The sequence below is a fragment of the Gordionus sp. m RMFG-2023 genome, chromosome 4 (assembly GCF_954871325.1).
Source record: "Gordionus sp. m RMFG-2023 chromosome 4, tfGorSpeb1-WG-v2, whole genome shotgun sequence".
Lineage (NCBI taxonomy): Eukaryota > Metazoa > Nematomorpha > Gordioida > Chordodea > Parachordodidae > Gordionus > Gordionus sp. m RMFG-2023.
In genome coordinates this window covers 25,278,478-25,293,894 of record NC_088778.1, presented here as the reverse complement: position 1 = coordinate 25,293,894, position 15,417 = coordinate 25,278,478, and the positions used below count along the sequence as shown (strand labels likewise).

The 15,417-nt window shown below is 27.4% G+C and overlaps 1 protein-coding gene across 7 annotated transcripts in view; it reads left to right on the top strand.

The window, feature by feature from the left end:
* Window positions 1-15,417, top strand: part of LOC135928327 (intermembrane lipid transfer protein VPS13A-like) — an 81,456-nt gene that overhangs the window by 4,551 nt on the left and 61,488 nt on the right. For 6 of the 7 annotated variants that reach the window (XR_010572290.1, XM_065464772.1, XM_065464773.1 and 3 more), the window contains exons 4-11: window positions 5,631-5,735; window positions 8,590-8,756; window positions 11,412-11,471; window positions 12,569-13,033; window positions 13,369-13,478; window positions 13,816-13,987; window positions 14,505-14,697; window positions 14,805-14,905. Coding sequence is in view for 6 of the 7 variants with exons in the window: in XM_065464772.1 (XP_065320844.1) it covers window positions 5,631-5,735; window positions 8,590-8,756; window positions 11,412-11,471; window positions 12,569-13,033; window positions 13,369-13,478; window positions 13,816-13,987; window positions 14,505-14,697; window positions 14,805-14,905 (1,373 nt within the window). In the remaining variant the exon portion in view is untranslated. Of the gene's footprint in view, window positions 1-5,630; window positions 5,736-8,589; window positions 8,757-11,411; window positions 11,472-12,568; window positions 13,034-13,368; window positions 13,479-13,815; window positions 13,988-14,504; window positions 14,698-14,804; window positions 14,906-15,417 lie in introns of those variants that run through there. The other variant, XM_065464775.1, reaches the window with a different exon arrangement.

Here is a 15,417-nt window from a genome sequence, read left to right as displayed (position 1 = left end):
TATTTTTATTAAAATATTTTAATCATTCCTTATATTATTATTGTTTATTATGTAAATAAATTGGTTATATTAATTGTATTAGAGAGTAGTTGGTAGTTAAATTTTATTAAGCGCGAATTACCTCCATCATTTAAAAGCTAATTGAAGAAAATAAAACAGTAATTAATTTTTTTAAAGAAAAATATTGATATAAATAAGATGTATATGGGAGGAAATTAATTCTAACACTCATTTACAAGATAAGGGAAAACGTCTTTTAGGAAGACATGTATGATATGGTAACTCCGATGATGACCAATCAATCTTATCGAATGAAAGATTTGGCAATATTTAAAATAATTTACAAACATAAAAAAACTTTGTTTATAAAATAGGATAATACACCACTATCATCTAGTATTGTTAAAGAGGTCGATTTAATTTTAATTTAAACAAAAAATAATATTACGCATCAGACCTTTCCGCTATCTATAGGCAAAATCTACAGTTTTGCAAACATTTTTTTGACCAAAATACTAGAAACCCAGCCGGGGTTGTGTTTTGCATAATATTTCAACGGGAAATTGAAAATATGAGCACTAAATGAATATTAAACGCTTATTTATACGACTTTCAAACTGATTAATTATTAAAAGCGCGATTCGCTAAAGCGATGCGAAATTTTTCGCCACGTAATTTACTTAATCAAGCCAATAAGTGGTATAATTTATAAATGCTAAGCTAAATTGAGGAAGTCTTACTACTTATACTTCAAAAGGTATTAACGCCGTGATGAATCAACTGAGATTTCGTTAGCGATGAAATTCGCATCGCTTGAGCGAATCACGCTTACTATAGGTTTTCAAATTTTTTAAGCCAGACCCGGGTTTTTAAAATCATGCCATTTTTCGGCACATGTTCCTAGCTTGCAGGTCTCCTGTTTGCATATTTTATAAACAAATCATTATTACATACAAGTATAGTTAAATATGAGGGAACTACAGAAGGGAAAGTTAAAAAAAAAATAAGACGACAATTAATATTAAAAATATCGAGATGAGTTTATTGGTATTGCTTTATGGGGACCATGGGTAGCAATAACAAAATATTAATTTAATAAATTGCCATTGTAATAGCTTGCTCAGTAGAGAAAGATATAGAATTATTCAATTTAAATATCGGATCGGATCAGTGAAAATAAGGTGTATCGATAAGGCGTATCTAAATAATTTTTCTTAGACTAGAGAATGGCATTATTAATAATTTTAAAAATATGGATTTGGCACTTAAGTAGCCTTCACTATCAGATTTATAATATTTTCTAAAATAAATTAAAATTTTCACACAAATTTTTTAATTTTTAAAATTTTTTAAATTCGCATATGTTTTTTATAAATTTTTTAATATTTAATATATTATTTATCTTAAATTGAGAATAGTTCGTTGCGATTTTATGTATTTTTTTTAGAAAAGGGAAAATTAAATTTAAAATCTATAAAATAATAATAATTTAGGGATAGGTTCTAAATTGCTAAAACAAAAATAACTAAAAATTGGGAATCTCGCTTATATCTCTAAAATTATAAAAGAAATATTGAAAATAATATTAGTAGATGCTAGGAAGTAAACACTTGTATTTATATTGATTTTTTAAAAAAATAGCAAAAAATGAAGGAAATGACAGCATGATATCTAAATTGGGAATCTCGATGAGATTTCCCTCATTTTAATTTAAAAAAACCTCCATTTAAATACAAGTGTTTACTTCCCTAGCATCTATTAATATTAATTTCAAATTTAATTATATTTCATAGGAGATATAAGCGAGATTCTCAATATTTTTTGTTTTTAGCGATTTAAAACGGGAACCAATTTATTACGTTTACCATCAGGGTTACAAGGTAGAAATTTGTGGATTATGGGAGAAACTTTTATTATATATTTTTATATGGAGGCTGCGTTCCATGCACCTCCCCCACCTGATTACGGGGCTGTGGAAGGAAGAAAAGGGGAATTCGCTACATTCAATTTGCTTAGTGGTATCGAAAGTTTTATTATAGTTTTTTGCGCAGATTATATGTCTACTATTGTCGGCTTTAACAGTTATCGCTTTTTAGGATATAAGTTCATGGTTCGGTGAGATAATGATATACCTTATAATTGATATTTCTGCATTTTCTAGCAAGACGTGACGCTATAGCCTTTGTTTTAACTTTTGTTTTGCCAATATTTTCTTATTTTGTTAATAACTTTTTTCCCCTTCTTTATACGGTCTTAGTGTTGTTAAACGGCTCGTTTTGAGCCTATTTTTAAAAACGGCGAACTCACTATTTTATTCAGAATAATATTACATAAGCCTGAAGATTTTGCTTATAGAAGGAACAAAGGTTTAGACATCTTTTAGTGAAATATCGTGGCTTAGGCAATATTTTTCTGGCTAAAATATTGAGTTAGCCGTTTTTAAAAATTGGTTCAAAACGAGTCGTTTAACAACACTAGGTCTACTAAACGTAAACTGTAATATATAGTATCAAGTACTAATTGTTAAAATGTTCAGATTAAATGTTACCAGTTGCTCTTTAATGTTGGCCAAAATTTTGTTGTTATTAATGGTTATCCTTTATAATAGCTACTATATACTGGTGAATGCACTCATCGACACTAATAAAGCCCTAAATGCTGGCGAAAATTAGAATGAATGTTAATAATTGTAACGGTGATAAAAGCGGTATTGCATATTTAAAAAAATACAATTAATAGAAATAACCACAAAATCAAACATATAACAAATCAGAATTTTCTTAGGCTGGACCCGGCCGAAGGCCAAATGGGGATTTAGGGGAATTATTTTTATAATAATATAACATTTATATAACTAATGCCAAGATTAATAAAATTTAATTTTTTTCTCTAATTTATAAAATGTGAAATAATTAAAAAAAATTGAGAAAATTGTCAATCTTTATATAAAACTATAATATGTAATTACCAATTAGAAAAATACTTATGTGTTTTTATATATTTATTATATCTATAATATAAACACAAAAAATCTTATTTTATTTTTTTAATAGTCATATAAATATAATATCGATTTGAATTTTATAAAAAATGAAATTTAATAAAAATGCAATTTAATAAAAATGCAATTGGACCTACATTTATATTTCCCAAGATTTTTTTATTTATCCTAGAAATAAATGTTCTGCGAGATCCTGAATGGTTAGTTATTATATTTTTCTACAAAGAGAGGGGTTATATATAGCGAAGGGCATAAAATATTTTTTCTAACAAAAGAAAAAAGAGCCTGGATAATTAGGTGAATAGATGATTAAATAAAATATTGGATTTTTTTTAGTTTGTGCTATATATGTATATTTAAAAATATATATATTTAGAAAGTTATAATAATATTTTATATGATTTGAATATTTGTAGAAAGTGATGATAGGCATCATCATAATTCAAAGAAAATTTCTTACCTTGTATAAAAAAAAGTTACTAGTAATTTGGTACTAAGCAAAATATTTTTAAAGTCAAGTCATATAACCGTGTTATACAAATAGCTTACGTGTCAATTTATCCATCGAGCGATATGAGGTTCGAATCCCACACATATCTTTTTTATTTAAAAAAAGGAAAAAAAAATAGGGTAGACCAGAATAGAGCGATAGAGGGGGTACATGAATACTTTTTTTTAAAGAGACCTTAAATTTGGTGTTAAGATGATTTATTAGTGCTGTAAACGTTACTTCAGAAAATAAACACGTTGCTCGTACATTTGAAAAAGGAACGCATTACTCGATATTTAAAAAAGGTAAGGCGTTACTCGTTACTTAAAAAAAATACTAAAAATTATTAATAAATTTTATTTTTATTTATTTTTCCCCCTCGTAGTTAATAAAAATAAAATTATACAAAAATAATACATTAAAAGATAAGAAGTTGTTTTTTATAATGATTTTTTATTTTCAAAATTTTGATCAGATAAGCAAGAGCATTTAGGCTCAACAAAGCTTTTGCTGTGCAAAAACATGTCGCAGAGAGCAGGAGGGTTGTAATATATTAAATAAATAAAAAATTTAATTGAGGAATTTATTAAAAATATTTAAAGATTCATTTCAATAAAACTTATTAGATCATCTTCACAGGAATCTTCATTCAGATCAAAAAAATCTTTATCAGAATTTTAACTGACTTCGTATTTTTACCTTCATACGTTTTTTTTAAAATTTGACTGTTGGACATCGAGGTTGAAATATTTTAATTAAGGCACAATACAATTACAAAGTGTAGACTTAGCCTTAATTTTCTTTAGTTATGTAAAAAATGTTGCCACGGCAGAGTTAAATTATTATCCTCTTCTGGAGAAATAACTACTATTGACATATTATCTTTATAAAATATATTATATATATTAGAGAATATTTATTGACATACCTTAATTTATTCAATATTAATTAGATTAACAATCTTGACTTTATGAAATTCAACAACAATTATGTAATAAATAAAATTAAAATGAGAACTTTGGTGGTTGATCTGAATTAAAAACTCGGCTTAAATTATTTATTAAATTAAAAAAAATATATAATAGAATATTCCATATTTTTTAAGAAAAAATTTAAAGTAACGTTTTGCCTTGCAGATACTAAAAAAAATAAACTCGTTACAGGTTACCTTTGAAGCAAGTAACGAATAGCGTTCCTTTTCCTCAAAAAAGGAACGCCGTTAGTAACGACTTTATTTTCATCCACTTTCCTTTACGCACTAATATTTTTATATCATTTTTTTACCTATGTTCATCTTTTAGCAAATTTCCTTGGTGTAATATATTTGGCCAAAAAATCACATATAAATTATAAAAATACTTTCTAGTTTTTATTTGCTAGCAAAATATATTTTTCCTAATTTAATTTTTTTAGACATGTTTGTTATAGTCTTAACTTTAATAAGTTATATAATAACGATTTACAAAATGTTATGTGGTAAAGCAAATATGGGTAAAATGTGTTAAACGGCTCGATTTTTAAATATTTTCTAACGCAAGTTTTAGCCAGCCAAATAATATTACTCAAGGCTGGAGATTTACTCATTGATGGCAGAAAAGTTTAATAAAATCCGCCAAATCGTACCGTTTAACAACACTGTTCTACCTTATTAAAACTGCATAAAAAGATTTTCGAAAAGTTAACGTCTACTCTACACTATATAAAAATAAATTTTTGAGGGAAAAGACACATTAATAAATAGTTTGGGGTTTATAAAATAGAAATTTTAAAGATAGTTGCAAAGGTGAGAAAGAAAGTATATAGAATGTAAATTTTAAATATAGTAGCAAAGATTAAGAACAGAAATAAACTATGTACCTAAAATGGGCCAACTCAAAATGTGCCAATTTTGATAATTTATTTACATTTCTTTATTGTATAGATTAGTTATAACTAAAAAATATGAAAATTGTTTACCAATTTATATATTTAGTAGTGTTGTTAAAAGTAGCTTTTAAAAAGTAAGATTTCTATTTTTCGAAAGACACTAATATTTTTCACTCATTTTTGTTTCTTTAAAAGTTATTCAAAATGAATTATTGTAATATAACTTTGAATACGATTTTTTTTTAAAAAAAATATTTTATTTCTTTATAAAAGTTGTAAAGTACGATGAAAGGGCCGAGGAAAAAGGTAAGCAAGAGATAAAACAGAAAGAACTCGAAAAGATAGAAGAGGCTAAACGGAAACAAGAATTGGCCAAAGGTAAACGCTAAACGTAACTTCATATGTTTACAATAAAATTTACGAGATGCTTAGAGAGTTAGGCTGCATTCATAGCGGCCGAGATTATTAAGCAGCTGATCGATTTTTTAAATCTGTTTTATGAGATCAATTTTTCTTTAATTATATTAATTTTATCTTTAAATCCATTCATGATAGTAATTTAAGAATTATTGATTCTTATAAATCAAAATTGATCTCATAAATAGAAAATATCGATCAGCTTTTTAATCATGTCGGATCTGATCCCACTATGAATTCTGTCTTAGACCAGGCTTAAACTAAGCGTAATGACGCCATTAGGCGGATATTTCACAACAGTTGAGAATTTGATGTAATTTTTAGGCTTAACATATGTTTGGAATAGACAGGTCATTTCGTTTAATTTGAGCCAGTTCTTAGGGTTATACTATAATATACAGGGACATTCATATTGTGCAATAGACCCAATGTATTTGTGTCTTCTAATCTCATTTAATGATAGAAACGCAACGATAACTAAACTGCACTAATGATAACATGCCTATTATCCTAACCCTTAATCCAAAAGTGTCCCCAAATATATCACTTATGACAGTTACTATGAATTTTATACAAAATAAAATTGAATTATAGGTACGATACCCTGTATTCATCGAATATTGTATGTTAAAGATCGATTTGAAAATAAATAAATAAACGCTATTTAAAAGTTATTTTAAAAAAGAGTTGTTACGGTTATAAGGTTTAGACAACGATATTAATACTAACTCAGACTAAGGAGTCAATTATTAAAAGTGTAATATATATTGAAGTCAATTGTAGTCATTGTCATTGGTTCTAATAGACGTCCATTGTAATACCTTTCGTTTAAATGATATCTTTTACATTTTCGTCTAAATATCATTTCAGTAGCGGGCTTCAATGTATGATACATACTTTTTAAATGTATTTTAATGGAATGGTTTTTTTCTATTACTTTCAGGTCTATACTGTGTTTGGAAAAATATAATAAAGTTGATTCGGGTTTTGAATATTATATATTTTTTTGTATCGAAGAAATAAAATATAAATACAAATTAATATTTTATTTGTACCTTATGAGGAATGAATATATTTTAATCCCGAAAACGTTATTTCGTCAAAGTTTCGGGGCCCGCTAACTGCTGAAGTTTTTATTTAGATGGATTTTTTATTTAGCCTTTTTTTCTCTCATGTTGATCTCCTCTATTTAGAGTTTATGAATAAATCAAATTGATTTAGATCACAATTATAATCAGAAACCTGATTCGCACCGAATATAGGTTCGGTTTAAGTTTAGATAAAAAAAATAAATAACGGTTTGTGGTTCAGGCTCGAAAAATTATAATATCGGTTTTAAAAACTTTTTCATGCAAAAGCATATCAGATCAGAATTAATAAGAAGCACATTTTTTGAAAGAAAATTCATCTCTATACTCTAAATAATATTGGGCCGTATCCAATTAATATGTTTTTATGATTTTCTTCTGTTAAATATATCTATACTAGGAGAAATAATATATTCTACGGTTGAAAATAATGACCCAACTTGGGTTGTTGGCATCGTCACATAGCAATATACATTCTAAAAATAATTACTGATTGCTTCAATCAAAAAAAAACTGATTATTAATCATTGAAAGGGATAGAGTATCAAATGTTTGAAACCGGTTTACATACCTTTTTAGAGATTCTGGTTAGAGTGACAAATTTTATATGGTTCATGATCGGTAAATAATAATAGGTGATACTGGTTTAACGGTTCGGTTTGGATCTATTTTTTGTTTGTTGTTTCCAGATATAAACGATTTAATTTTGCGTCATAAATTGTCAAATTTTATTATTTTTAAAATTATGGACCCTTATTTCTGTCACATTTAATAAATATTAATTCTATATTATGCAAAAATATCGATTTAATTAAAATAATCTTAACACTATTAATATTTAATTTTTTAGTTATTAAATTAAGTACTCAGAAGTCATAAAGTTTAAAACAATTATAAATGGAAAAATATTTGATATAGATAAGATTATAATAATACTTTTAATTCAATAATGCTAAAATAATGGTTTATCCATATATACCATAGAAAAACAGATGTTATATGTGATAAAAAGTGATGCAATATTTATTAATAACTTTGCCTCAGGTGTTTTATTCCTCCAGATCATGAATTTTATAATCATTTTTATAAAATTACCACATTGTCGAAAAAAGCAGATCATAATTAGAGAAGGGCCGGGAAAAATGATGTTGGACCGGGCCGAAAAAATTGAAAGTATTTTCATGGGCGAGCTCGGCCGAAGTTTTGAAAAAGGTTTTAAGGCTGATAGACAAATTCATGTATTTTTTTCTTCATAAAAAACTATTACGTCCCGGGCCGGATTATTTTTTTAAAATAAATTTTACTGGCCGGGCCGGGTAAAAATAATTTGCGACCAGTTCTGGCCGAAAACGCGATAGAATGAATTTCGCCAATAATATTGTATGTTTATAAAAGGTATAATATTAAATTTAATTATATAATTACCAATGGGAATGGATTTTTACTGCCTTCCTACTTATTATTTTTATCTGGGTAGCAAAGTTTTGTCAACTTATGATAAAACCGAGTCTTTAAAAAACTGCTCGTAGACAACTTACAAAATAAATGAATAAAAAAGTGTTGAAAAAACAAACCAGTTTGCGTTTTTTTAAAAATGGTTTGTAAGGGTAATTTGACCAATTTGCACGATACCATTTGAAAGACATTATTTGCGCTTGAACGCTCAATTTGTGGCGCTGGCGCACTTTTATTAATGAATCTACTCCATTTATAATAAAAATATTTAGCCGAATCTGGGACTAAACAAGACACCTTTGTGGAAAAATTGGTGTCCCAAATCATCAAAAATTTGCAGATCAAAATTACGGGCATTCATTTGAGATACGAGGATACGTTTTCTAATCCCGAAAAACCTTTCGCCTTCGGAGTCACCCTTAATTATTTGTCGTTTGATGTTAGTTAAAAGAAATAATATAATATTTTAAATAAAATTCTAAGTTCCATAAATAAAATAGGAATTAAAGGAAATAATTTGAATTTGAAAACCCACATTTAGAACTAAAATCAGGGTTTAACAACAATTTTCAAACGAGCATTTGCGCCCACTATTTTGAGCAAAAATATTTGTAGATCAACAAAATTTAAAGATTTTTTTTTTGAAGATCAAAATCAAAAATTTTTTACAAAAATTTGTGATTTCATCATGGAAAATTTTTTATGCATGAAAATCACAAATTATTTACTTATAAAAGATTTTTTTACAAATTATTTGTGAAATTTAGGTAAAATTTGATCAAAAATCATGTTTCAACATTCCTCGAAAAAAATCTTCCGAGGTCAAAATCTTTAAAGAAGTAGGGTTGGCATGACTAAATCAGATTGATTAAAATTGCGATTTAAATTAGTGATCTGCATTGGTCCTAATTTTTCAAGCCCGGTCCTAAATTTTTTTAAAAGGTTTTCCCGGCCCACCCCGAATTTATTATATATAGATATTAATTTTTCTTAAAATTATAATTTAATTTTTTTTTAAAATTATCTTACTCAAAATAGTCTAAATATATATGTCATATGGCGTCTAGTTTCTACGCATGAAAAATAATAATTCAAAATAAAATTGATAAATTTAGATATATTTAAAAAATTTTCCAAGGCCTAACCCTACCCGGCGATTTTTAAAAAAATATATTAGACCTGACCCAGCCCTATCCTGATTTTATTTTAAAATAACTTTTGCAGATCTTGAAAATTTTTAATAAACTTCTACGAAAATTATTATTAGGTTAAAAAAAAATTTATATAATTATTTTTGCCGTTTATTAAGATAAATATTTATTTAATATTTTGTTGTTAAGAATAAATCAGATTTTAGCTTATATAAATCTATTTAAAAATAATCAAAAATTATTAAGCAGGCCTGTATACTCTTCTTCTAAAAAAGGGTTTAGGGTTATGTTTTAGTAAAAGAAAATCTGAACCGGGTTCAGGGTTCGGTGTCCTGATAAATTATAAATTTTGCACAAAATGGATACATTAAAATAAAAAACGATTCCACTAATAATTATTTATACAGAAAATGTTTTAATATTTAATATTTTTTGTTTAAGGGTTTTTGGAAATTTCCATTTTATTTTTGTTAATAATAATATTTATTAATTTAGATGGCGTTACTAATTTATAAAGACAAACAAAATATAAATAAATATTTAAAATATTTTTTATCATGTAAATTTGAGATTATAAGAAATATAATATTTATAAAAATATAATTAATGTACCTGATTGATAAATAATTAATTTATAACATTACTGAAATAATTTTCAAATTATTATATAACATTATTATATTTATTGTTATCGCTAAGCTAGTTTGAGACTCTTGGCCACCATGATATTTGAGGTTGAATTACGTTTAAATGTGATTCATTTAATTTTTATATTAATGAATTACTAATTTGTTCCAAATATGCAATAATTGTGCTTAAAGAATTGTAAATAATTTTCTGCTTCTACTTAACAATGGAAAACTAAAAAGATCATACTAATAGTTTTTCACGATTATTCATTAACAGAAACTCTAAGGGCAGATGGGACATGTTTTTTTCTTGAAATGTTTATATTATTTGTTAATTGGGAGCTGAGTAGTTTAATCGCGATGCATAGATGTTCATTCACGGGGTCCCATTCATTGATAGTATAAAGTGGACATAGTTGCTCTTTATTATGTTTATAGCCAAGCCTCTGACGTAGGTTGTAACCCTCGTTGGGATCCTCGATCATAGCATAGATCCGGTTCCCCAACTCTTTAAAAAAAGCGTAAGTCGTGAGACCCGAACGACATTAATAGTTCAAATTTTTTTATAATTTAAAAAAAATAAAGAAATTTTAATTAAAAACATAAAAAATAAAGAAAAAAAAATATAATAAATTAAAATTAAAAAAAAAAAATTAAAGAACCCTCAACCCTAAATTAAAAAAAAAAAATTCGGGTTCTGGTTGAGTAAAATATCAGGGTTCGAAAGGTTCAGACAGCTCTGTTATTTAGCATTCAAATTAAGTTATAAATTATTTTTAAAAAAATTGTTTGTTTTTAATATTTAAATTTCACAGGTGACAAAGATATTTAATATAATAAATGAATGCAACCTAGATAAATAACCTTGCCTCAGGCGTTGATTTCCTTTGGGAGTCTAGTTTTTTAAAAAAATTTAGTTATTTTATTATGTATTTGATTTAAATTAATAAATTGTGATTTAATCAAATAGATCGATTTATTTTTACTTTTATTAAAAAAAACTGTGATTTTGCTAACCCTTCTATATGCGGAAATGTAATGGCATCTCAGTTTGATAATCCAATACTTTCCCACAAGCCCCCTATAAACCTTGAGGATTCTAAATTTCAAGAATCGTTATAAATGTACCTCATTCTTAACCGAATGGCGAACATATAAATATAATAACAAGAAATAATATGCATGATTCATATCTTCTTAAGGTTAAATGAAATAAGAAATGAAATAGAGAGTTTACAGTTAGGCTAATCGAATCGCCATACGGTTTGATAGTTTTAATATGTATTCTTATTATTTATTTATTAATTGGTCTAGACAACAAACGAAGATTGGAAGCCTTGCATAGCTACTCAAGCTATCAAAATGATTTATAAAGTATGAATAATTTACATTTTTTTTAAAACTGATAAATATTTGTGAATGAACGATAAAATGGTTCCTTGAGAATCGCTTTATATGAACATTATTTAAAAAAAAATATAGATATATCTCTCAAATCTGAATAAAGGAAGGAAGTAGATTAGCAATAATTAAATGTAATGTGGCTATTTCTTATTTCTGAACAGATAGAATTTTTTATTGGGGTTCGGTTTTTTCGAGAATGGATATTGAATCTTCAAAATAGAAAAATAATGAATTAAATGCATTGTAGATCATCTTTCCTATTGGTATATACACATATTAAAATTAAATTAATAAATGATCGTCTTCTCTAGGAGCTTACCATCACATAAATACAATATAAATATCTCAGTTTCTATCATTTAAACCTCATTTTTTTTAAAAAAAAAAAGAAGTTCTATAGAGCACCAATCCGACTAAGATATTTTTTTGTTCCCTCAAAATTATGTTAAATTTTTTTTTTGTATTCGACTTAGCTAGAGAATTGTCATGATTACATATAATATATTATATATGTGTTATTAATATGAATCGTAATTACATACAACCGATGTTTTATAAATAGCTCCTTATTGAAAAGTTGGTTTAAATAAAGGGATTTCCTAGATGGAGTATATTTTAATGTTAGATATGGCTGAAAGCATGATAAAGGAAAGGATTTTCTTTTCAGGTCATCTACACTTTATTTCGCCTAAAATACGTGTATTAGTATGAGTTAGGGTTATATTTAAAAAAAAATCCTACCCATTACACAACTTCATATTTATTCACACATTTAAACCAAATTTTATATAGCCGGTTTTCGAACTAGCTAAAGGCTTAGTTTCAAACTAGCCAGATAAAACTAGCTAGATAACAAATTTCTGTTTAAAAAAAATTTCCAAGTTATAGAGTATTTTTTATTTGAATTTTAAGTTTTTTATATGATTCTTATTATTGAGGCAGTTTCTAATATAGCAATTGATTTTATCATTATCCCAAATATAATAATATAAAAAAGTTACTAACTATGTCGTGAATTGTTTAAATAGTTTCGTACAAATATTCTTTCTTTATATATAACTTGCAAGATCGTTAGGCTAGACGCCCTCAGCCTTTACTGGAATAGTGATATGCCTTCCCATTCTAGCTTCATCCATTTAAATCGAGATGATGTTATGAAGGAATTTCGAAACGGTATCGCTCATTCGAGCCAACTTACCAAAGAAACCACGAGTTCCAACACCAACTTACAACCCAATAAACAATCGGAAATTCAGTTGAGCTCGTCAACGGCCAGAAAGGATGAAACACTCCAAATATCAGAGCGATCTTTCCCGCTATCATATGAAAAATCGCCAGAGTGCATTCTCGAAAATGCGAATAAAACCGAATTCTTACCGCCCGGTTATAGCTATATACTGAGGCCTCTCACATCTTTAGCTCAATTAAGGCTGAACCCTAAACCGGAGCTAGACGGGTCCAACTTTAGCACACCTAAAATGTTACTCAATCTAATCATACAAGGGATATCTATTGGGCTGAGCCAGTTTCAGGTTTATTTTTTTCCCCACTTCTTCTAAATTTAATTTAGCTCTTTTTATAACATGAGAAATTAAAATTACTAATTTAAAATTATTTATTTATTTAAAAATAGTGAAAGTGAGCCGAACCGGTTCTCCGGATCCTTCCACAATCCCATTTTTTTAAAATGGCGGGCTTTAGATAAAGTTTAGAAACATAGTAGAAATCAAGTTTTATTTGCCAAATTTCTGCTGTCGGAATTGGACCTTGTTGACCTTCACTAATTTTTAAAAAAAATCCATTTATTTTTAAATTTAAAATCTGTTATTAATTTTTAAAAATATTTTTCCATAATGTATTTCGTAAGTATCAAGATGTATTGGAGTTACTCGAGAGTCTGGAAACGTTGAATCTCAAATCCAAGTATCGTAAATACCGACCTCATCTGCAAGTCTATAAAGATAATTACGAAAAATGGTTTGATGCCATATATTTTTTACTCATTTAATTATCGAAATTGAGAAAATCATTACTCGGGAAGATCACAGTCTGATCCCAAATTCAATTCTAAAGAGGGGCAACGATCCCTACTTTACTTTAAATACCTAACCGCCACCCTGACTGGAGACTAGACTATTGAATTTCTTTTATATTTACAGGAAACTTTAATTAAATTGAACCAAAATGTTATGGTTCCTTCATTACGTCAAAAAAAAAGTAGAAAAGTTAGATACATTTTTCTGCATGATATATCATTTTTTTAAAAAAATTTTGATATTAAATTTCCATATTTATTTTATATGTAATATTATAGGTGGCATTTCGCTATGACCAGCGTGATGGAAGTAATAGTCAGGCCTAAACTGAGGCAATGGAGTTGGAAACATATATCGGCGCACAGGGAATTAGTTAGGGAATACTCGGAGGCGTACAAGATTAAGCTGACGACGAAAAAATTGCCCTTAGACGTTAAAAATACTTTGGATGTAAATATTTGATATAGCCAAATTATTATGGAAATTATTTAAAATTATAATGAATGTTTTACCCCCACCCCCTCTCCACGAAAGGAAAAGTAATGCAACTAACAGTCGCACTCATTTCGAAATTTTAAGCTCAGTTTTTATTTAGAAGTGTACTTAGTTTTCTGGAGCAGTTTTACTCCCATCCACTAGAATTCCGCATCTGACATATGCCAAATTTATAAACATTTAAAAAAAAAAAATTAGGTTTATTATATAATGTTGCATGGGATATTTTTATTTTAAAATAATTTAGTTATAAAAGGCATTGATTATATGCGCAAATTTAATATTATTCGTTTTCGTTGTTAAACAGATTGAACTTATTTAATCTTTAAGTTGTAACAATTTTATATTTACTTTTTTAGTTGATATGTTTTTAATTATATTTTATAATATCTTACAAATAATAAATAAACATAAATAAAAATATATTTATATTGTATAACTTTGACATACCAAAAAAAAACACGAACTAAAGGAGGCGGAAAGGCAGTTAGACGTATTTAACATAACCCTGGCCCGCCAAAAGGCTGCACTCGAAGTTAAAAGGCTCGAAGTCAACCGGTCGACCAGCAACGCTAACGCTGGGTGGTTGGGAGGTTGGTTTTCTTGGGGCTCTTCCAGCGATAACAAAAAGACGTCGGACTTGGATCCCAAAAACGCAGGGATTGGTATTACTACATCTTTATTATATAATGTTAGAATTTTAAGAAATTTTTTTAAATGGGCAAAAGAAAACGTTGCTCAAAATGACTCAAAAAAAATATTATAATTTTAGCTGCCAAGTTTAATGAAGCCATGTCGCCAGAGGAAAGAAAGAAATTGTATCAAGCCATTGATTACACCGAGTCCGGCGTACCCCCAGAATATCCGAGAGAAGTATTGGAAAATACACAATTTATCACTGACCCTATTAATATATATTAGAACACGGATTTATGAAGTCGTAATAAAACTCTTTTTTTTTATCCGAAATCCTACCGAATCTGGAGACCCATAAATATTTAAGTATATGAACTTGGGTAGAACCCGACTTTTTGTAAACCCGGTCCGAACCGAGTTTAGAAATATTTTGTTATTTTATGATTGATTTCTTTAAAAATATATATTGGTTATGCTCACTTGATTTTTTGTTTATAATTCCCAACGCATTAGTAACTGACTTAACTTAATTATCCTTCTATAGGCACTTAGGCAGCGGGGGAGAATTAAAGGTTACTTTGATCACGAATTCTGTTGTCGGGAAACTCAATCTAATAATAGATTAAAAAAATTTAAATTATGGTAATGGCGAAAAAAAGGGACCTACATCCTAAATATTTGGATATATTATGTCCCACATATTCCTCTTATATCTAAAATTTCATCAATATGATCTTGAAAATTGTTGT